The sequence below is a fragment of the Puntigrus tetrazona genome, chromosome 24 (genome assembly GCF_018831695.1).
Source record: "Puntigrus tetrazona isolate hp1 chromosome 24, ASM1883169v1, whole genome shotgun sequence".
In the NCBI taxonomy this organism is placed as follows: domain Eukaryota; kingdom Metazoa; phylum Chordata; class Actinopteri; order Cypriniformes; family Cyprinidae; genus Puntigrus; species Puntigrus tetrazona.
In genome coordinates, this window is record NC_056722.1 from 6,992,371 (window position 1) to 7,017,536 (window position 25,166).

Genomic DNA, 25,166 nt, shown 5'->3' on the forward strand with positions numbered 1-25,166 from the left:
ATCCACAGCAACTTGGCACCTTAGAAACTGCACAGCAACACAATAAAACAACTGAAACACTTTTGCAACTGCATAGCAACACCGTGGTAACCAACTACAAAACCTTAGTGTTTGTATATTAACACACTAAAAAACACTATAAATTATATCAGCTTGGTAACCATCTACAATGCTGTAGCAACCGCATAGCAACAAACTATAACGCTCAACAGTTTAACAACTGCATAGCAACTCCTTAGCAACCATCTACAACATCCTAAAAAAATACATAAAAGCATACTAAAATGCTTAACACTTTACAATACTTTATAAACAGCGTAACAACGCATTAGCAATCATTCACCACATCCTAGCAACTGCATAGCAACACACCAAAACACTCACTGTTGGCCAACCTTGGCAGCCATCCACAAGACCCTTGCAACTGCATAGCAACACATTGGCAATCATTCACCACATCCTAGCAACTGCATAGCAACACACGTAAACTGCATAGCAACAAACTATAACACTCAACAGTTTAACAACTGCATAGCAACTCCTTAGCAACCATCTACAACATCCTAAAAAATACATAAAAGCATACTAAAATGCTTAACACTTTAGAATACTTTATAAACTGAGTAACAACGCATTAGCAATCATTCACCACATCCTAGCAACTGCATAGCAACACACCAAACACTCACTGTTTGCCAACCTTGGCAGCCATCCACAAGACCCTTGCAACTGCATAGCAACACCTTGGCAACCATCCACAACACCCTAGCAACTGCATAGCAACACACGTAAACTGCATAGCAACAAACTATAACACTCAACAGTTTAACAACTGCATAGCAACTCCTTAGCAACCATCTACAACATCCTAACAAATGCATAAAAGCACACTAAAATGCTTAACACTTTAGAATACTTTATAAACTGAGTAACAACGCATTAGCAATCATTCACCACATCCTAGCAACTGCATAGCAACACACCAAACACTCACTGTTTGCCAACCTTGGCAGCCATCCACAAGACCCTTGCAACTGCATAGCAACACATTGGCAACCATCCATGACAACCCCATAACAAATGTAAGGCAACAAATCAACTGCATTGCAAACCTGACCAACCATTCATAAGACCCTGGAAACTGCATAGCAACACCTCGGCAACCATTCATAACACCTGAGCCACTACATAGCAACACACTAAAACTGCATAGCGACACCTTGGCAACCAGCTACAAAACCGGTTTTGCACAGATCATCATAACTTAAACGGAAAATCCTTAGTTGGACTCTCTGAGAAAATTATGATAATGTAAGAACATAATGAATATTCAAGCAAATAAAGAATGAAGAAAAGTATGTAGAAGAGCAGGCTGCTAAAGGCTCATGTTGACTCCGAGCGTAAGGAATGTGATGTGGAGCGGGAATATTTCAGAGACGTGGAGCTCTAATCAGATTCATGTGCGCTCGAGCTTTGTTTGCTTTATCATATCAACATTTTATTTCTTCTGCTAAACTGTGCGGAGTATTGTCCAAACTTTATCAGTTTCCTTCGATTTTAAATCACCAGTTTACAACAATCTTTTCCAACCCAGACAAGGCTTTGTTTAGTCTCCTGTATGTGAAAAGAACACTCACAAATTATGCTCGCAGCAACCGTATGTCTGATCTACTCCATCATTTACCAATATAGATTATTGTTGGTGTGACTTTCTCTGATATGACCCCACTTCCCGCACAACTTCCTCTGCTAGTTTGTCACTAATGGGGCCAACGAGCCGTGAAATGTCAGAATAATCCTTTGTGTGCTTTCTATTTAAATTGGACTCTCACGGCATAAATCAGACGTGTTTTTCTTGAATCTGCCATTAAAACACAAGGGAGATTGAAACAGGAGCTTCATTATGAGCGTCGCCACACGAAGCCTGAATCGCTCCACTGTGCCGCGTGTTGCTCTTGGACAGAAGAACCCCAGAGCGTCTCTGGACGCGACCCTCCCAGCATGCGTTTTCTCTCCAGATAATTAGGGTGTGATCGTGAGGTTGATGAGGAAGACGAGCGAGTTGGAAGCCACTTATCAGAGGAGCATGTCGACTGACCTCGCTCTGCTTTATAGGAACAAACCCGTATGACTCAGTGGAGAATGATTATTTATGATTCATAACTTCCCTTTGCGAGCCGTCCTGTCCACAGCGGATTTGGCTTCTTGTTGATTCTCTCAGCAAACAGAATGGTTCAGTGATTCGGCCTCAGTGCCTCCATTGTGTTTAAAATGGGACAAACCAGTCATCTCTAACCGAGCCGATCCGCTCTCTTAAACTACAGCTTTTAGACCGTACCTGCTCTAGGTTGTTATCGCTTTCAGGAATATCTTCTGATGAGAGATATCTGTCAATCAGAAATAATTCACACCAGTTAGCTACGACGTGACACATAAGTCTATAGTTACTGAAAGATGTCTCTTCCGTTTACCAAGGCTGCACTTGTTTGATAAAAAAAACTGTAAAATTACCGCATTCTGTAAAAACCGGTTTCTGCCACTGAATGAAAAATTTTAAATAGGTTATAGCGACTTTTTATTTTACAATTCTGACTTATTTTCTCATAATTGTGAGATATAAACTCGCAATTACAAGAGTTGCATGAGATAAACTCATAATTGTTCTAAAGTCAGAATTGCGACTTTCTATCTAGAATTCTGACTTTAAACAACTTTTTTCCCAGAATCACAAATACGAGTAATAAAGTCCAATTCTGAGTGGAAAAAAAGTGTTCTCAGAATTATCTTTATATAATTCTCTATTGACCATCCACAAAGACCCGCCCTCCTTAGTTACTGTTGCCATGTCCGACAAGCAATGCAGCTCTCATACTACACACGTGTTCTCACACGGTGAAAAATACACTGCAGACCTAAGAGGAAAACTGACATCACACCGACAAAAATCTGATTATTTCTGATATTAAACAAGGTCTTTCAGCTTTTAAACTGTGCCTGTGTTTTTAAAGCGTTGTGACAGATTGTATTGTCTCAGCTCAAACACGTCAACCCATAGTCTTTTCATATTTACATAAAGCACAAAATGAAAATGAATACTACTCTTCGGTCTGATGGTTTTTTTACCCCATTTTAACATGCACTTCTATGGAGATCTGCTGTAGACAGCGGATAGCAGCATAATATACACGTTCCGATTGGTCAGATCGTCTGTCAATCAAACAATAAGTGAAAAAAAGTCAGAATTGTTAGATAAAAAGTCACAATAACCTTTTTTTAAATTTTTTATTCGGCTTTTGTAAAATTATAAATGTCTTTACTGTCACTTCTCATCAATTTAAGAAGATAAATCACAGCGTTTTAAATTCAAGTGCAGATTAGACAAAAACTAATGATTGTATGAGTAATTTCTTTTGGTTTCCTAGTCAATAAAATCCAGTGTTAATGGAGCACATCTGAGAGGATATTCTGTTTAATTTATCACTCACTTTCTAAATTCTCTATTTAAAAATAGGAATCAATATAAGAAGGACCTACTGTATCTCAGCCTGATATCTACATCTGTGTGTGTGTGTGTGTGTGTGATCACTGGGAGTCTCTGTGCTGTTGCTGTATCCCATCATGCATCACAGAAGGCCTTGTCGTAGCACATAGCCATCCCACACTGCTGGAAAGTCTTTGTAAGTCTGATGACAGACGTCTCCTGTTATAGATCTAACTGAGAGATGAGATTGGATTACTCAACAAGCAGATGGCCTGCTGGACCTTTGAAATGTGTTTAGTTTAGTTTAGTTTAGTTAATTCAGCACAATGCTAAAGATGCCTTGATTTGAAGACCTGTCATAACGCTCCCGAACCCTGTCTTTCACAGCCTTTTCAGTCTCTGCAAAACAGATTATGAAGTTTAAAATGCAGACATATAAAAAGATGTTTCTATGTGGGTCAGTCTATATTTTAGGGTACATTTCATGTCCATTGATGATCATTATTTTTGTGTCTAACAATTTTCTTATGAGAATGCATGCTATAATGCATGTTTTTTGGTATGCTTGAAGTTTGCCTTTCCTCAAATGCCCCGTAAATTATAGTTTTGCAGTGTGCTCTTTTTAAAAAATAAATAAATATATGCATCCAATACATTTAATAGTCATAAAAAAGTTTTTGTTTGATATTTTAGAATGTTTTAGAGTTGGTTTAAATTTGCATTAGATGTGTATGTTCCAGTTTACCCCAAAGGTGTTTATTGGGGTTCAGGTCTGGGCTTTTAGACTCAGTTAAACGTTTATGGACTTCGTCTCCGTCATGCTGAAACACGAAAACTCATCTAAAATCACAGGATTCTCTAGAATGCAGTTAAAGGCTGTTGGATGACGTTTTGCCTCTGGAATTGCTTATGCATCAATTACGTTCACAAAACGCATTTTATCTTGTCAGTTATGTATTTGCTTTCCATAATTTATTTGATCAACATCTTAGAGAAAATCTTCTGGATCACGACGCAGTTTGTTTTTCATAATCCACTCAACAGAACTGAAGTTCGCAGCCCTTTCCCTTTCGTTCTAATGCATCAGAAAGACGTGGTGCACTTTGGGTTTGTTTTCTGAAAGCTCCTTTGCTGGCGTTTGTTTGGACAGTTTCTGGCCGGCTCCGTCTGGGAGCAGCTGATCTCTGCTCCATTTCACTGGAGGAAGACGGAGGTAAGGTCTAGCTCTTGGCTCCGGCTGGGTCTGTGGGATCTGACTCCTGCTGAGACACCTGGTCCAACGCCAGCCGCATTCCTCCTCTCATTAAAACAAAACTCTGTCTTTACCCCGACCTCGCCGCCAATCCGTGCGTATCAACGGCTCGCTTTATTCTTCAATCTAATTCAATCGCTTAATTGCTCGTTCGGTGTCCAGCGGTGAAAGTAGAAGGTTTGCTTTTACTGTGCACTTCAGTGGTTCCCATAATTCATTGCTTTTACCCAAATCAGTGCCATCTGTGGCCCTCCTCCTTTGTCTTTAGCTCACGGTTTGCTCTTTATGAGCTCTCCGAGATGAAAGGCCTCTCCGAGCAGCACTGTAAACTGTTTAGATACAGCGGACGTCATTACACTGCGCCGAGAGCCAATCGCAGCGCGCTAACCAGAGCGTCTGCCGCTTATTACGGTTTATGAAGCAAATATCGCACACTTCAAAGCCAGTGCATCGAGGCTAGTCGGGCAAGCGTTGCTTTAAACGCAGGGATTTAGCCCCGAGTCTGTCCAAACATTTGTTTACCACGACAACGTAGCGTTTGCAGCTCACAATTTTACCATTAGTAGATGAATATTCGGCCTTTATTTTGTGTAGATTGTATTTGAGAGCAACCGGAGGGATTCGAAATAATAATAATAACCATTAATAATAATACCAACAATTATAATAACTATTATTATTATTGATGGAGATTTTCAAGTCACAGTCAGTTTTATGAGTGACTCACTGAATCATTCGTTCAAATGATTTGTTCAAAATTCTGATTCATTCAGGAATCAAACACCACAGTCGTGACAGTAATTCTTAGTACATCACTGTGATAAATAGCCGTTGTTGACAGGCTGAAATTAGACAAAAGTTACTCGCTTTTGCTGTTTAAATGGAAACTGGGTACACAAGTACATATTGTTGAAGAATAAGTGAGTAATATGGAAATCACTAACGGTATAATTTGAATTTATCAGACTGATTCAAATCTTTTTTAAATGACGTGAGTCGTTTGCTTGTGGAGTTTGTGATTCACTTAAAAGAACCGACTGTTTGTTTGTTTGTGAATTATTGTAATCGTGTGTACAGTTCGATATGGCGTAAAGATATAAAATGACTATAGTTAGCGTAGCAAAACCATGGTTTTGATCATTTTAATTTTCAGAACGGTAGTCAGGACATCCATAATCTCTTAATAATAATATAACCCATTATGATGATTAGCGTTTCCTGTTTGGGAAAATGTTATGGTCAGTAGTTAAATGATTGAATTGCATCGTGTAATGTTAAAATACACTTGCTGCTGTTACTCTTTTTCAATAACTGAGCAGCAGTGTACTGTATATTGTTGTGTTTTCAGAATCTCCGTGCATGATATCTGCAGAACGTCTTACTGGTTGTGTTCACAGCTTTCGAGCTCGTCCTCTCTGACAGCTTATAAAAAGCGCTGGGATTCCAAAGTTACGCAAACGTCTGCTTCGTAAACCCTTAAAGATCTGAAAACGAGCATCTTTACAGCCCAAGAGTGTCGCTATGGACGTGCGAGCTCGAAACAAGCGGCGTTGGAGCTTTCCGAAGGCTTGTGCTGGTTTGATGAAAACTCTCTCGACTCGGGCCGAGCGCGGAAATGAGATCCAGACCGTGAGCGAGGATACTGCGAGTCACAGGCTTTTATTGTAGAACAGAGTGTTTTTGTGTTTTTAAGAGGCACTGCAGCTCATTGTTGCACTAAGAGCACTCGTAAAAACTCATTTCATCCTAAATGTTAGTTTGGCTCATACAGTTCTAGTTGACTTTTACTGTATATAATTTATGCATACGCTAACAGTAAAAACGTTTTCTCACCAAGCCTGCATTTATTTGATTTAAATTACAGCAGTGAATTTTTACTTACTTTTTGAATATACTTTAAAATATAATTTTTCCTGTGATTTCAAAGCTGAATTTTTATTCATTTAAGATTAGTATAAATAGAAAGATATATAGAAAGATAAATAGATAAATAGAAAGAACAGTCTAAAAGAAAAGCATTTTGCTAAAAAACGTTTTGTAATGTTTTATCTTTTGTAATGTGTCATCACCAATTTTAAGCATCTTTGCTAAATAAAAATAATAATTTCTTTCCAGGGAAAAATCTTTTACTGACTGCAAGCTTTTGATAGGTATAGTGTATAATGTTACAAAAATGTTATATTTCAAGTTAATGCTGATTTAAATATTGATAATAATAATAATAATAATAAATTAGAATATTTAATGATTTCTGAAAGATATTGTGACTGGAATAATGATGCAAAAAATTAAGTTCTGAAAATGTAAATTTTTAAATATATTCAATATTTTTGCTGTATTTTGGATCAAATGAACGCAGGCTTGTTAAGCAGAAGAGACTTTGGTAAAATCTGACTATTTAAAACCTTTTGACTGGTAGCCTGTATGTTTTATCTTGCATATCTTTTCATGTTTAAATAATTTAGAGATGGCTGTGAGTAAAGCATGACGTCTCCAAGCTGGAAGCAGGACCGAACTTTATTCCCCGTGCGTGTGTTTGTCTCGCTGCAGCGTCCGAGGAGCAGACGCCGGGAACGGCATCCGAGTGTTCATCCCAGACATCGGCATGTTCGTGGTGGGTCTGGTCACCTGGCTCCTGTGCCGCAGTCTGGAGAAACCTCCGCTGAAGGACGTGTCTCAGCACAACAGCGACTTTGAGCTCGACAATCAGGTGAGCACCATGTCCTGCCATACCCGTGCTTCTTACAATGTTCGTTTCATATCATCAGTGCAGAAGGAAGTGCTTTCCCGAATTAGTTTCGACCTCGATCAATGAACGAATGAAGACGGAAGTTCAAACTCCAGACTTTTGATTTTGGCCAAATGAAATGTGTTTTATTTTGCCCCAAACTTAAACTTCAAATTAGTGCAAATTCATGGTGTAGAAAAGAATAAACCCCAGTCTTTTAAAATGCGATCAAAAGAAAATCGAACAATTCATGTGCAATTAATTAAAGAATACTATAAAAATGAAAACAAGAATAACTTGGTTATGTAATGCTTAACATGAAATAAAATATTGCGAATGCATTCCACGTGTTTTCTGAATTTAAATCTAAGCTGTAAGTTTAAACTCCACAGAGTAAGCCATCTTTTCATTTAGGCCCAGTTAAATACTCTTGATATTTTTCAAATTCTGTTTTCTCTTTTCTCTTTCTCTTCCGTTGCGTGATTTAGTGGAAAAACATACGTTTTAAAATGTGATCAAAAGAAAATATTGCAATTATTTGATTTGTTAATCTGTTACTTCAGGATGAATTAAATGTTTTATTTTATTTGAAACTTAAAGGCTCATATGACAGTGCTAAAAAATACATTATTTTGTGTATTTGGGTGCGATGTAATGTGCTTATGGGGTATAAAGTTAAAAAAAAAATTTTCTGATACTGTACATTATTGATGCTCTTCTCTGAAAAACATAGTGTGCTCTGATTGGCCAGAAGTATCTAATCAAAAGAAATTTACCAATTAAAAAATTAAAAATAAAAAAAAATTTAATAAAAAAATAATAATATATATATATATATATATATATATATATATATATATATATATATCAATTTATTCCAAATAAGGTGCTCTACAGCAAAAATGTAATGCTAAATTAATTAAAACATTCCTTTAAATAATAATAATAATAATAGCATTAAAATAGTCGGTTTTTAGCGGCATGCAGCTGATTAGCAAGCTATATTATGTATTTTATCCCAGTAATAAATACTGATTTATCCGTGCTATGTCACCTCGCACCCGTATCACTCATCATTCGGCGTCTGCCAGCATCTTAACTCACTGCAGGAGGCCTTTTCACTTCCAGCTGAACGCCGCTTTGGCTATAAATTATGAAGCGAAGCTTTGTGGAGGAAAATGCTGAAAACACACAACTATCTGGACGAGTACCAGCGAGTGCAGTCTCTCCACAGGCTGTCATTGATTATTAGGAAATCAGCTCTCGTATGATAAAGACCACCGTTTAATTAGACGACGAATCCAGTGATGGTGACATTGATAAACTATTGGCTTGTTCAACAAAGAGCCTCTACTCTCAGACTGAGCCTTCAAGAAGTCAAGCCTATGCTCCCTGCACAAGTGAACTAGTGGAGATTCATGAGTCCTAATTCACTTTCGAGAGATCGCTTTCTCACTTACTGCGTCTAAAAATATACGGAATCGTTTAAATATTATGTGTGTGACCAGTTAATTGATCTAGAAAGAATAAAAAATATTTTTAGTGTATCGATTTCCACTAAGTGCTTGCTTTGAATTTGATCTTCTGCCATATAAGATCCTGCAGTTCCTATGAAAACATACGTTCGGCGGATGGAGATGTTTTTCCAAAGATGTAATTATGTAACTGTGCGCCTATGGACAGTACGAAAAAAAGATGCGTGGCTCAAGCCTGGCTAATAATGATATGATCAGAATCCGTCGGCCTTGGGAAGCCACCGTGAAGAACGAGATTGAAGCAATGCTGTATTTTTTTACTGTGTATTGATGCATATTTTGCGTGTGATTCATTAGACAAGATATTTGATATTTAACGGTTTCATCTAAAATGACAAATAGTGTTGAGGCGTTTTAGACTCTTTTTAATCCAACAACTTGTTCACGAGAACCTGAAGAAAACTACATACTATTTAAAACAGCAGGGATAGCGTTACTCTGGATTGCCTACGAAACTAAACGCAGCAGTATGGGAGAAAAAAAAAGACATCGACCCATTTTATCTCTCTGAATTTGAATGTGCCGCTGGTTTATTGGGGTTTAAGGAAGCATCGGGTGGTATTTGGGCTGAAAATGACATTTGTATTGTTCTGGTTAATCTCTTTTTGCCTTAAACTGGCGTCTTTGCCTCTTCAAGCAACTCTGGTGGAAGGCGGTTTATTTTCAGTGGCTCCTCTCGGCTTCCTTCGCAATCAGCCCAGTGTTTATTCAGGTAATGTCCTGTTTGATGTGAGGTCTGACGCTTGGCCAGCCGCACAGAGACCGCATAGACTCTGTCACGTAGCGAATGATGTGTCTTCTAATTAGCAGGGCTTGAGCCGAGCTGCTTGACCAGAGGTGTGCTATTTCTAGGCTACTTTTCTTCACCTGACAGACAAAATAAGTTCCAGACACTTACCGTGTTTTGCTAAATAACCCTCTGTTCTTTTAGCATCTGAAATGCGCTGCGATTTATCTTCCGGAGTGATTTATACAGTGCAATTAAAGGAATTGCTGAAAGCGTATATCACCGTCGGATGCTCTGCAGTGAATGGGTGCCGTCAGAACGAGAGTCTGATAAAAACATCAGAACAATCCACAGCTCTCCAGTCCATCGGTGAACGTCCGGAGAAGACAGAAGATCAAACTAATCCAGCATTAAGACATTTTTCACTAAAATACGAGTCCATAATCCAGTATAACTCTTCCTCCAGTGAAAAAAGTGTTCTGGTCTGAATCAGGAAAGATATCCTTACAGATCTAAACAAATATGTATCTGGATTTTGATGCGTGGAGACTGACTTTTTCACTGGAAGAAGAGTTATTATGGATTTTATAATATCTTTTTTTGTAGTTAAAAACGTCTTAATGCTGGATTAGTTTGATCTTCTGTCTTCTCTAGGTGTTCCCTGAAGGACTGGAGCGCTGTGGGTCAGACTCTCATTCACTGCAGTGCATCCACAGCCGAGACTCATTTCTCTGGATCTGATTAAGAAACTCATCTACATATTGGATGTTGAGCACATTTTTAGCTGATATTTCAGCACAGCCTTTAAATGTTTTCTGATTATTCTAACACACTTAAGCACTTTACATGCTCAGAGTTCAGAAATGAAACTGAGGTCTGTCAAATGTTAGCGTAATATGTAATGAACGTAATGTTTGACGGCTTGGCTACTGAGTCTGGCGATCTGTAAACCAGATGCATGCAGCGTTAATCATGGGTAGAATATTTGACCGTCACTGGACGTTCAGCGCCTACACGTTTCAGAATCACTCACTTTCTTAATGCCATTAACAAAGCTTTGCATTCCAACACTTGTGGGTGTGTGTGTGTGTTTGTGTGTGTGTGTGTTCGGGAGGTTCACATCTGGAACACATTTGCTGGTGTTGTTTTTTCGGTGGCGGTGCTAAAGTTACCAACCCCCCAGCCTTTCTTTTTCTCCTCTTACTGATCCCTTTTCTTCATATTTCTCTCTCTGACCCATATTTTCTCAGGAGTTTAATTCCTTTCTGATTTGTTGACATGCCATATATGTGGCGTATTGTTGTTTAAACGGACGTCATTGGTCGATGGTTGCTGGTAGCTCGGGGGTGGTAAAACGGTGGAATGCTTTCCCACATGCTCAGACCTTTATGGATCATGACAGGCAGATAATTAAGACCACACTGTAAGTGCTTAAAGGTGTGCGAATGAAGTCAAGTTGTTTTAACATTGTTATTCTTACTACAGAAACCAAGAAAAAACAACTAGCAGCGGCTCTTCCAAGAAAAACATGCCAGCGTTGTAAATAAGACTGATCATGTATGCAAAATATAGATTTATGAAAAATAAATACAAGAATTACTGATAGTGTTTGAATCAGGATGGAAAATGAGCTGATATTTTACTGATATATATGAAGACAAATGTGACGTATGTAAATATAGTAATATATATCATAGTGAGCCTCTGAAATGAACTCACCAGCTATATGAAAAGTGCGAGAAAAGCTGAGTTAAAAGCAACTTTGGTTATTTGGCAACCCAGCGCTGGGTAATACAGAGCAGTTATTTTGACCCGTCTAGTTTTGTTAAATGTTTTTACCCAACGTGCTTGGTTGTTTAAGTCAACTATTGTTTAAAAATGACTGTTTCTGGCTTCAGATAGGCTGGGAATTTAAGAGAATTGCACACAGAATTACTTGAAGTAACAGCAATATTCAAAAGATGAAAGTTTATTAATAAGCAATCACAGCAAACATATAAGATGAATTGAATCCATTTGGGCAAATAAAACATAATAGCATTACATATAGTTTGCATTAATATTTTGTTGCAAAAATCAGTTTTTGTAAGAATGTTTGACCAAAAACAAATGCTCTGCAGTGAACGGGTGCCGTCAGAATCCAAACAGCTGATAACTCACACCGAAGATAAAAGCTGCAGTTCTTCGAGATGTGTTTAACTTCACTGTTAAATAAAAACACAAAGTATCGTCTTCTTATCGCTTGTTTTATCGGTTAGGAAGAATGGTATTGGTATTAAAGTTGCATGCTTTTTCTGAAGTTCCACCAGAAGGTTGTTTTCGTGTGTTTTTCCCACTAAGATGAGCTCTTTAACGGAGGTGCACAGAGCACTCATTCACTCTGGTAATGTGGTAAATATAGTTCAGGGAAACGCTGTCAGTTTTTTGTTTTCACAGCAAAGCGAGGCTGGCTCAAATAAACAGCTGATTTAGCTCAGCAGGGCTGGTATTATTTCAATCTGGCAACAGCAGAGCGGCCTAGCATTAGCGTTAGAGAGACTAGCCGACAGGAACAGGAAATGACTCCGAAAGGTTTCCTCAAAGTTATGTGCAAACGTTCTTCCTGCAGTCTGTTCAGTCGTCTGGTCTTTAATGATGTTCCCAAAAAACGTTAGGTGCTGCATCACGCATGAAATGTTTTAGCTGCTTTAACGTGTATTAAACATTAATACTTGCTATGGTTTCACACTGTTTACAACACGTAAGGGATAGTCGACAGCCGTGCGTTAAACGACTTTAAACGCTAAACGTGGAGGCTATGTTAAAAGTGAATTTAAAATCCTTTAACGCGAGGTTAGTCGTTGATTATCCGCTTATTCCGCGGTTATTTACCGAGTGAAAGACAAGTGAAAGCTAGCAGCGCCATATTTGACCGAATGGCGGCCATTTTCTTCAGTCGCGGCTCATTAGGTAGCATTCTGTCCGCTACGTATCAGACTCAGAGGTGAAATAGCGCGGTAAGATCACGTTTATTTGATTGAATTCTGGCGTTTATTTGAAGTAATTCTCGGTCGGTGTGTGTGTGTGTGTGTCTGTGCGTCTCTCTACAGTCAAGCTCAGTTATTTGTTTATTTACTTCAGAAATGGCGAGCTTTCACCTCGTTGCTGAGAAATATAATGCAGTGATCTCTAGGCTATTTCATAGTCACTGGGTATCTTTGACAAGTTTGTGTGTGTGTGTGTGTGTGTGTGTGTGTGTGTAGGGCGATCTCCTTTTTGTCTTTCTGTGTGTGTGTGTGTGTGTGCGTGCGTGTGTGTGTGTGTGTCATAAGTTAGTGTACCTCAACTAAATCAGCGCATTAATATGAAACAATGAATAAACTGACTTTTTGTACCTGTGCATTAGAAGGTTTTACTGCATACCTGCCAGCCAATCAGAATCGAGTATTCAGACAGAACATGGAAAAAGTAACTTTCTCGTAATGATACAATTGAATTTTTATATTTGGGGTGTGTGTGTGTGTGTGTGTGTGTGTGTGTGTGTGTGTGTGTGTGTGTGTGTGTGTGTGTGTGTGTGTGTGTATATATGTATGTATACATATATACACACACACATATATACATACACACACACACACACATATATACATACACACACACACACACACACACACACACACACACATATATATATATATATATATATATATATATATATATATATATATATATATATATATATATACTTTATTTTTCTGTGAGGGTATTTTTCACGTGTCTTCCAGCCGTCCTCATCTTCCTCAAAGCACTGGGGGACATTAAATATATACCAAAATAAGACTCCATTGAATTTCTGCTTTTGAGCATCACTCACATCCCAAAAAATGATGTTGTTTTTGAGACTGAGGTCCGTTCTGACAGTGAGAATTGAGTTTTGCTGAGTTATGGGTTTGAATTCAATTAAATCCGTGCCGGGGAGAAGCGGACGCTCTCTTTAACTTCTGTAGCTTCTCTTTCTCAAAGAGAACTGATTTATTTATTTATTTATTTATTTTAAATCAGAAAGAAGGACTTATTAGTTTGTTCCTATTTTATTATTACTGACTATTTGCTGTTTTATCTTTAACTATTTAATATCTGAAATAGGCAGAAGTTCCTCTTTAAGTCTAGAAGTGCTCATCTTCTTCAGCTGCACAAAGGCACTTTTCTGTAAAAAGGCAGAATAAATATGTTTGATGACTTAAAGTGCCCCTATTATGTGTTTTTGAAAATTATTTTTCAGTCAGTGAGTAACACAGCTCTTAAGTGAGTGAAAAAAGAGTTAAATCTGAAAGTGCATAGTGCAAACTTAGTTTCTCTCTTTAAAAAAAAAAAAGAGTTGACTCTGAATCGTTCAAATGAGTCACTTTTTAAATGGATCATGTTATTAGCATCTTGCTGCCACTTATTGATCACATTGGTCTGAATGAAGTATAAATGTATTCTTTGCCACTAGGTGTAGCTTTTGGAGCAGTAAAAGCTTACAGGGGCACACAATTCCACTTCCTGTAACCGTTTTCTGATTCATCATTAACATCCATCGTGTTTTCAGGAAAAAGAGGATGAGGAGGAAGACAAGAAAAGTGAGAAACTGGAGCTCGAGGATGAGCTGCTGTTCGAAGACTTCGAGCTGGGCGATGAAGAAAACTGTGAACTTCCTGAGGAGGAGGAGGAAGAGGAGGAGGAAGCGGAGGGAGAGGATGGAGAAGTGGAGGAGGCCGACGTCGAAGAGAGCACCAAAATGAAGATCCTGCGTCAAATAGCAGACGTGGCGTCCAAACTCAAAGAAATCGTTGGCAATCTGATTACCACTGCAGGAAAAGTAGTCGTAACCATATTATTAGGCCTCACAGGTAGGTAGTGTTGAGACAGACATCGCTCACGACATATAGGATCAATAAACGGCTTTCATTTATGAACTGAAGATGAATACCAGCTCAAGTGTGTTGTTACAGCCCAAAGAAAGACATAGAGGAATAGTTCGGTCAAAAGTTGACTCATCCTCAGTCCGTCAGAGATCAAGAGCTTGATTCTGGAGAAATGTGTCATCAGTGGATGTGAATGGGTGCCGTCAGAATCATATCAGTGTCTTCTCCAGATGTTCACTGAAGGACCGGAGTGCTGTTTTTACCAGACTCTCGTTCCGACGGCACCCATTCACCGCAGAGCATCCGTTGATGAACTAGCAGAATTTCTTCCGAAAGTTTGGTTAAACTGTTCCTTTGAAGGGCACAGAATACAATAACCGAGAAAAGTTTACACGCGCACATTTTGAAATAGTATGGATGTAATATAGATATGGAATTGAAAAAAAAAAAAAAAAAGTTGCTGTAGCGCTGACTTCTCGGCTTGTGCTCCCGCTCCAGGTATGATGCTGCCCTCTCTGACCTCGGCGGTGTATTTCTTCACCTTCCTGGGCCTGTGCAGCTGGTGGTCTTTCTGCCGGTCCTTCGACCCGCTCCTCTTCAGCTGTCTGTGTGTGCTGATGGCCATCTTCAGCGCCGGACACCTCGTCATGCTCTACCTCTACCAGTTCCAGTTCTTCCAGGAGTCTGTTCCGCCCGGAAACATCTACGCCAGGTCAGACCCGGGACCTTTCTGAGCAAAACCTTTCTCTGTTGGGTGAACATTTCGTCCACCAAACATTCTTTATACCTGATAAAAGTCTTACTTTTTACTTTAATATGCTGTTTATTTATTTTTTTAATCCATGATGCGTGCATTACCCGAGAAAACATTTTTACAGTGCTGTTTTACCAAAGAAATTATTATTATTATTTTTTATCTCACTGTATGTGTGTACTGTGTATATTTATTATGGATATTTAAGTACAAACACATGCATTTATATATTTTTAAAAAATGTTACTGTATATATTCAATTTATGCATAGATGATATAAAACATAAAAATCTAAATAAACGTATATACATATAAATATTTCAAAATATATACTGTGTGCATGTGTTTACATAAACACAATAAATATACACAGTACACACACGCGTGTATTACCTCAACAGAAACTGTTTAACAATACAATATTAGTTTATATTGTAATTTAATGTAAGGTTATGTGGAAAAAAATTTATCCGATATTGCTCATGAATTCCCCTTTTGAGCTCTGTATTTTAGGTATATCATAAAATCTCTTTTTTTAGCAATTTCTAAAGTGAAGATATTAATCCTAATTATTTAATGCAGTAACGCTTTCGAATAGGGAACAATACTCACTGTTAACTACAGCTACTTATTAACATACTGGCTGCTTATTAGTACTTATTATTAAAACACATACCGTACCATATTCTACAATCCTAACCTGAGCCAGTAACTACATTTAGACATGATTGAGGTAAAAGTCCTAGGTATTAGCATTAAAGAAAAGTAGTAATATTATTACCTCTGATGAAAAAAATACATAAAGTCCTAAAAATAAATTAATAAAACGTAAAAGCACTACAGCAGCATCAACAACAACAACAGTAATAATAATAATAATAATAATAATAATAATAATAATAATAAAATCAAATTAATCATGATTATTCAATTGAAAGCAAGAGTTTAATAAATGTTAATTATTACTGTTATTATTATTACTATATATGATGGGGAAAAATCCTTAACATATTATACAAATTATTGTAAATATATTTTTAAATATATATTTTGAAATTAAAATAATTTGGCAAACATATTTTTTCCTGCCATGCTGTAAACGGAGCTGCACATCTTTACACACAAAACACATGCATTTATGTATAATGCATTTTGAAAAGCCTTGATCTAGAAGAAGGATGATATTAAGTGATGTTCTGAGTATGTTAGGTCTTTCTCTTTACATCTCCACCCAGAAACGAGCTGCAAGAGACTCTGTCAGGCTCTGCTTGGATTTCAGCTCAAATCTGATTTGATCTCATGCTGTTCATTTGCTTTCCTTCTTCTGTAGAGTAATGTAATGAATAGAATTCAGTGCATCTGCAGTAAAGTGTGACTGACTTCAAATCAAACATCCAGCAAAATAATTTAGCTGTTTTTCGTTAAAAACAATCTGATATTTAGCCTACTTGAACCAGCGTTACTTAACTAAAACCAGAGACTCAAATATATAGAAATAAACTGAAATAGTTGTCAAGGCATTTGCATTAATCCTTTTCATTTTGTTTACCTTCGAATGAACGTTTTACTGTAATAACTGAACAAAAACGAATAAAAAAAAAAAAGAATTTAAAATCCTTTGATTAAAAATGACAAAAACACATTTACAAAAAATATAAATGAAAACAGAAAATATAAAAATGCATGATTATTTCAGAATATTAATAAACACTATAATAGTATCTCAATTACAATAAAATAAAAACAATTCAGCAAAAATAATAATAATTGTTTTTATAATTTATTTATTGAAGATATTTAAAAAATAGTTATATGGACACCTTTAAAGATCACCTACACTATTTTTCTTCTATATACTGTACATACTGTATACATTGCTTTGTGTGCCATATATTTCATAAACACAATGTTTCTTGGCTCATGACAGTCGTTTAGCACTTTTATAGTAAGTGAGGCCAACCTGAAATGTTTTGCTGCTTCCATCATGTAGATTACAGTAAAACACTATATGTTCACTGGTGTTTGAGCCGAGACGGACTCTAATCGTCCTACGGTCTGAGGCTGGTTCTGGTGGCCCCGAGGGTCCAGCTGCTTCTCATTAGGACAGAAGGGCCGCTTTCAGAGAGAGAGAACAATCAAAGGTGACGTCTCGCCGGTCGTCAGAGCGAGCATCAGGAAACAGCTGCGCTCCTGGTTGCTTTCTCTGTTGAGCAGAAAAACGCATGCCGTCGTTATTACTGAGGAAAAAATACGTTCCTAAAAAGAGAAGTGATTCAAATCCAAGAGCAAAACAAGAACAAATGATAATAAAATAAGGAAATTAATTGTGATTAGTTTTATTATATTGAAAGCCATAGTTAACACTATGAAATAGAAAGGAATTAATAAATTAATGAATGATAATAATGATGATTATTATTGCTATTATTATTATTATTATTATTGCATATAATGAAAATGTCCTAAAAAGAAATTAATAAAATATAACCACACAAAAATAATAATAGAATAATTACAATTATTTATATAATTTAAATTAATTATGATTGTTTATTCTATTGATGGCCATAGTTTCTAGCACTATGAAATAAAAAGGAACAAACAAAATAATTCATTAGCTATTATTATTGCATGTAATGAAATACATTCTTAAAACAATTATAAAATAAAAAACAAAGACAATCATTTTTATTGCGTTGAAAGCCATAGTTTTTTTTAATCACTGTGAAATAAAAATATTGTTATTACTACATATAATAAAATAAATTAACCTCTAAAAAGACATAGTTTAAATGAGCAAAAAGTGCAAAACTGCAGCCATAAGTTTTAACACTATGAAATGAAAAGAAACTAATGAATGTGTATTATTATTATTATTATTATTATTATTATTATTATAACACGTACTTAAACACATTTACCTTTGAGGTGAACGTCTCCCCAAAAGCGTGAAGGGCAACTAGATCCAAGGCCCAGGAACCCCTGCTCTATTACAGAGACTTCAGAAGGACAAAACCTTAACCCCAACGCTACAAATAAACAAGCGTCCTGACCTCTGAAAGAAGCTCCGCTCATCTGGGTCGAATCCACTTCCTGAAACCTCAGACGCATTCAAAGCCTCGGTAAACGAGCTCAGAGAACGCCGCGAGGGCCAAGACAAACACACACACGGAGAAAACCCCCACTACCTTCAGAAACACAACGTGCAGGAGCTGAATAAAAGAGAAATGTGCTTCACAGAACCAAGCGGTTTTTACACGATCGAGCGCTTTCTTGCTCAAACAAAACCCGAGAAAAGCATTAGGCGACCTCTGAGACTGTCTCTGACGATCACACACACACACACACACACACACGGCACGATCAGAAGCAGCTTTGTGGCAAAGAGATGCCAGGGAAGAGTCTGCTCTGGGTGGAAGAAGATGCTCTGTTACCAAACCCAGAGATTAAAGGCTGGCGCTTCTCTGCTGGGTTCAACCCACGTGTCGTCTCCTTGAAGCGTGTTTCAAGGGCTTTTCTTTTAATAAATCTACGTTTTAGTTCAGCAAGATCAAAAGTGAGAGTGCAGGCGTTCAGTGTTACAACAGGCGTCTATTTTAAATATGACCTTTGACCTTTCTGTTCATCGGCGAGGCCTGAAAAATAAAAAGCATCGGTTTCCCGCAAAAATATCACGCAGAACAACCGTTTTCGGCAACATAATGTTTCTCGACGAGCAAATCATCATGTTAGTGTTTTTGAAGGATCACGTGACGCTGAAGACTGGAGAGATGGTGCTGAAAATACGGTTTTGATGGCAGGAATAAATTACAGCTTAACACGCGTTCACAGAGAAAACAGCGGTTTGAAAACGATCAAATATTTAGTGTATTTTTGATCGATGAATAGAGTCTTGGTGAGAAGAGACTCTTTCAGAATCAAAAATAGCTTTAAACAGTAATGTACTGCATAATGTTTTTTGTAAAGTGAATTGTTAACATATATTAAGAGTGTGGAGTTTGATTTGAGTCTGAGATGAACGTGAGATCTCTGAGAAGGTCTTTCTCTTTTTCTCCTTAACAGTGTGTTTATTATGAATTGGCCGCATGATAAAGAGCAGCTCTCTCCAGCAACGTTTCTGCCCTCGTTATTCTCCGCCGTGGTATTAGGACTTGGACGTCACGCTTTGGGTTTGGACAAATCGCGAAAGGCCAAATATTCTGACTTCATATTTTCTCGATGCCGTGAAGCAGCAGCGAAACGAACATCTGGCAAACCGCGGAGATTTTACTGTAGCGGCGAAACTATAAAACCCGAGCAGCATGCGTTTGTCACCTAATACGCTTTCAGGGTTTGGCGGCGAGAAGGAACCGTTTTATTGGTTTCATCAGTTAAATATGAAGTGCAGTGAAGTCAGGGTGCGTTCGATCTGATTGGACGAGTTGGAAGTGAAGAGCTTCTGGTTTTGCTTTGCTCTTCTTTCTATTTTAGACCTTTTTTTACTTTTATATCCGTAGGCCTTAAATGAACCCAAAAACAAACACAAGCATAAGTGAATTAGCAGCTTCCTTCTTAGTCGTTTTGTTTTTGGTACTTATTTATTTTTCCATCCCACATCATTCCATTTTTCTATATTTTTTTTATATCCTTTTATTATGATCATGAAAATAAAATACGGTATTACTAAACGTTTTTAACATGATGATGAATGATTATCGTTGATTTTAAAAAGTCTCTTCTGCTCACCAAACCAATGTTATTTGCTCTAAAATACTAATATTGTGAAATACTGTTTTTCATTTTGATGCACTTTAATTGTTTTACTTTTATTCATTATACAGTTTATTGCTGAGATTTCATTATTTTTCTAGCCTTCTTCAGACATCATTCAGATTTATTTTCAGTGTTAGAAACAGTTGCACTGCTTAGTATTTTTTTATACTTTTTTCGGGAAACTTTAATCAATCAAGAATATATATATATATATATATATATATATATATATATATATATATATATATTTATATTTATATTTATTTTATATATATAAATCTTTAAAATATTTTAATTTATTTTTAATTAATTCAAAATATAAACGATTTCTAACAATATAAGCCTTAGCTGTCACTTTTTTAAAATGAGTTTAACACATCCTTGATAAATAGTAAAAAAGTTAAAAAAAAAAAAAAAAATGTCTGACTCTAGTCTGAAGTATTTGAACGGTAGTGTATATTATAACAAAATATTTTAAATGAATGCAGTTTTTGTCCATCTGAAGGATCATGTGACTCTGAAGACTGGAGTAATAATGCTGAAAATTCAGCCGTGCATCACAGAAATAAATTATACTTTAAAACATTAAAAGAGCTATTTTTAATTGTGATAACATTTCACAATATTTCTGCATTTTTGCAGCCTTGGTGAAAAGAAGAGACTCCTTAAAAAAGGTCTCTGTATACGACGTTCATGAGACGTCTCTAGTTTCTGGGAGGAGGTCATTGGTAATGAATGGTGTTTTCTGGATCTTCTCCTCAGTCTGTTCGGCATCTCTCCTGTGGTTCGGACGGACTGCTCTCACACCTGGATGTTCAGAGTCAATCCTGATCTGGAGTGGCACCACTTTGTCAATCCCATCATGCTCTTGGTGCTGTATTACACCTTGGCCACGCTCATCCGTCTTTGGCTGCAGGAGACAGAAGACACGGTCAGATTACAGTTACACTCTGATTATAAAGTCAAACAGGATCTGAACACAATGCCATTAAGTGTTAGTCCAGGGCTGAAACTGTTTATTTTAGCTGCGTTTAATAAAAAGAGTCAGTTAAACAGCAAATGCTCTTCCATGGCCTTGTGAAGCACTTTTATATTGAAGAGTGTAAAGGCCAGATGATGCAGTATTAAAGATGCTTCTTGGGCAGGTGAAGGAGGACCAGGAGAAGCCTGAGGAACCCGAGGAACCAGAAGCTCCTGAAAGCCCCATCAATGTTTACTCTGCAGAGAAGAAGAGACAGCTGTGGAGAATGGCTCATTACCGCACAGATGAGAGACATGTAGGAGTACGACGCTCTTCACCTTTTCCAAAGCTTCCTTTCACTCTCTAGTGATGCACCAACCTTTCAGGAACCGATTTTTAGTTGTAATGAAACATCACAGAGTGTGACATCCATAAACTAGAAAAAATAACTCTTAACTGCTGTGTCACATATTCATGATATTTTATTTCATATTTAATGTGTTTTTGAATCAATATGTCGTATAATTATTCAAAACAAAACATTTTGAAAAGCCTTATGTGCAATTTAACTGTTTGTGCAACCATTTGATTCAATGTTATTAAATGTTATTTATTTTTGCATCAGTTTTTAGTGAAATATATCATGCTATAATTTTCTCATCAAGTGCATCCTGGGTTTTCAGCCCAGTGATATTGGATTTTTTTTATTTCTGTGTATCACTACACTCTTTTTAAAGAAGCCTGTTTCCTCCACAAAAAACATGTTAATGCAATTCTGAGAAAAAAGGCACTTATCACTTATTTGTTTTCAAGACGTGATTAGTAGATAAATAGTCGCTGTTTTTGTGTTTCAGCTGCTCGCCACACAGGAAGGCTACAGCACACCCGAGGTCTGTGTTTCAGATGGACTTTCACTAATGAGCGTCATAGATGAGCACGTGGTTACTTGTCTTTACTCGGTCTCAGGTATTGATGGTGCGATCGAACGGAGCCTCGCTGGACTTCACATCAGTGCCTCATGAGAACGGGCCGAAGTCTGTGGAGCTGTACTCAACCCCTCGTTACAGACCCGACCCGCCTGAGACTGATCCGCGTGAGTCCCTCACGAGACCAACACTGTCCTGACGTGTGGGGAGAGGGCAGACGAAAGAAAAGTCTCATTTTCTGACAGACTTAAAAATAAATAAATAGAAAAATAAAAAATATATAAATAGTAATGTGCACAAAAAAAAAAAAAAAAAAAAAAAAAAAAAAAAATATATATATATATATATATATATATATATATATATATATATATATATATATATATATATATATATATATATATATATAAAATCTTATTTTATTTTTTTCCTGAGAATAATCACAATCCCATCTAACATTCAGGTTATACATATATTTTTATATTTCCCTTTCAGTCTTTAAATTAATGTACAAAAAACATTTTTAATATTTCTTTAATGACTAAAGGTCAGTATCACTAATACATATTAATACTAATTTCCCTATAAAAAAAATTCTTGAATTATTTATTGAACCATTGACTATAACCATTAAACATTTACATTATAATTAAGAACTATTAATTGTAACATTTATTAGACTTAAAATATTTCTAATTTGAGTGAATTTAAAACAATCTCCCAAACCCATTACAATAAATGTAATATTTAACTGGAAATAAGCAAAAAAATAATACAGTTACGGTTACATTACATTCTAAATTAAATACGAATGAATCCTTAAAGCTATAAAAGAGTGTCCCTGAGCTCAGATTTGAGATGTCAAACATGTTCAGACTACTGATTTGCAATTTAATAGTGAAATAAGATTATTAGTATTAAGTGTATAGTCTCTATTCCCAAAAACATCTCTATTCCCGAGGTAGTTCCCATACGTTTCAGTTTGTTTGGTCAGTTCTTGGAAATGCAGTCAGAATTTTCCAGATACACACATGTAAAGCCTTCATTCACGTCTGAGGCCAAAGAGATTAGATGATTCACAGACTCCGACCCTGGCTTTGCTTAAATACACGCTTCTTTCTCAGAGAAAGTGGACTGCGGTGTTTACAAGATTGACTCGGTGTATGTTGAGCTCTCCGAGGTTCCCCAGCCGTTCGGAGTCGTCCGGGTGAACGCAGCGGTCAAGGCTTTCAGGTTCATCATGAAGCAGAGCTACATCTGTGCCCTCATCGCCATGATGGTGAGTCCTGCTTCACAGTCCTTCTTCAGCTTTGTGCAAATGATATTCATTTAAAGCGGTCATCAGATGCCCACTTTCCACAAGCTCATAGGATGTTTTTTAGCGTTTTAATGAAAAGTCTGTAACATATTTGGTTAAAATGTGTCAATGGTTGTGTAAAACAATGTCCTTTTTACAACAGATTTGTTCCCAGTGATCTATTTGGGTTCTTGTCCCTTTAAATGTTAATGAGCTCTGCTGACCCCGCCCCTCTCTACTGTTACATTTAGCCAGATGTGTTTAGTTAAATACACAACGAAAAGGAACGCTGAAAGAACTTTGTGACAACCCGCCAAAATTAAAGCCTGGTTTAACTCAAAGAAATGATGACAGAAATGAATCAGTGTTGTATATTAATATATAATTGTTGTAGTAGCAGTAGTACAGCCATCCAACTCATACAACTAAGGTATTTATCCCTGTTTTAATTTATACAGTTCTGTCATGAAGCATCTTATCAAAAATAATAATAATAATACAATTAATTAAAAGGGTCATCGGATGCCCAGTTTCCACAAGCTCATGATTCTTTAGTGTCTTAAGGAAAAGTTGATAGCATTTCTCAACGGTTGTGTAAAACAACATCCTTTTATTGTGTAAAAGCAGATCTGTGCGCAGTGATCCGTTCGCTGCATGTCCCTTTAAATGCTAATGAGTTGTGCTGACCCCGCCCTTCTCTACTATTAGCTTTAGCGGCAGAACTCGTTAACTAGCAGATCTGTTTGCTAAGATTAACGCAATCAAGTTTTTTTGTGCAGTGCCTATTACAATACCTCTCAGTGCAAAGCAGCTTTACAGGAAATATAAAGTTTCTACTGTATATTTATGATGTTGTGGGAGGAGCCTGACCGAGAAAGGGATTATTATTTAGTTTCTTCTCATTCTAGAGTGGCTGTGTACACGCACTACACAAGTGAAGGTGTGTTTTGCGTCGGACGAGCCCTATAGAGACGTTCTTTGGGGTTTTGTTTTTCCGTGCAGGCGTGGAGCATCACGTACGTGAGCTGGCTGACCTTCGTCTTCCTCATCTGGTCCTGTATTCTGTGGATGGTGAGGGACCGCAGGAAGTACTCCATGATCACCTCTCCGTTCATGGTGTTTTACGGGAACCTGCTCATCGTGCTGCAGTACATCTGGAGCTTCGAGTCGCTGCAGCCCGTTCCTGGACTCTTCCTGAAGAAAGACGTGCCCTTCCGGGAGCTGGGCTCTAAAGTACGGCCCCATCACGTCGTCTTTCTACATGATGATAAATGATGTGTGTTCACCATGATACGCTCTGGACGAGTTAGTCTAATACTCCCCCAAACGACATCAAAATTAAAGTAATACATCTCTGTTGTGTACTAGTATATAACTCTAGTAGTAATAATACTGTTTTAAGGAGTTAATAAAAAATTCATTCATTCATAGTTAATAAAAAAAATAAACACGAATGAAAATGCAATGTTTTGCAACATTTTAAGACATTTCTTAAATATTTAAAGTTTTAGAAATGTTAAAGTTTTCGGGGATAAATTTAAGCAGAAAAAACGGAAACCAGAAAAAATAAAATGGAAAACATGGAAAGTAGGGGGAAATAAATATAGATATTATTTTTGACCACATCACCCAGTCCTAGTGTCTGTGTATTTATGTGTTTAAATGATATATTCGAAAAAAAGTGTTTCCAGGTTAATAATGTGATTGGTTTAGCCATGCTGTGTTCTGATTGGCTTTGATTAATTAGGACCGTTAGAAGAGTCGTTTATTGTGCATCTTGGTATTTATTGACTATTGACGTACTTTAAGATTTTATCCAGAGTTTTTATCTGACTTCAGGGAGTTTTAGGCAGTGAACACACACATA

General features: G+C 37.0%; 1 protein-coding gene across 3 annotated transcripts in view; it reads left to right on the top strand.

The window, feature by feature from the left end:
• The window catches only part of LOC122329477 (piezo-type mechanosensitive ion channel component 2), a 108,841-nt gene that overhangs the window by 35,854 nt on the left and 47,821 nt on the right, over positions 1 to 25,166 (top strand). For 2 of the 3 annotated variants that reach the window (XM_043225722.1, XM_043225724.1), the window contains exons 5-13: positions 7,284 to 7,443; positions 14,294 to 14,594; positions 15,108 to 15,321; positions 20,878 to 21,046; positions 21,261 to 21,398; positions 21,931 to 21,966; positions 22,043 to 22,169; positions 23,127 to 23,281; positions 24,302 to 24,532. In XM_043225722.1, the coding sequence (XP_043081657.1) occupies positions 7,284 to 7,443; positions 14,294 to 14,594; positions 15,108 to 15,321; positions 20,878 to 21,046; positions 21,261 to 21,398; positions 21,931 to 21,966; positions 22,043 to 22,169; positions 23,127 to 23,281; positions 24,302 to 24,532 (1,531 nt within the window). The remainder of the gene's footprint in view (positions 1 to 7,283; positions 7,444 to 14,293; positions 14,595 to 15,107; positions 15,322 to 20,877; positions 21,047 to 21,260; positions 21,399 to 21,930; positions 21,967 to 22,042; positions 22,170 to 23,126; positions 23,282 to 24,301; positions 24,533 to 25,166) is intronic. The other variant, XM_043225723.1, reaches the window with a different exon arrangement.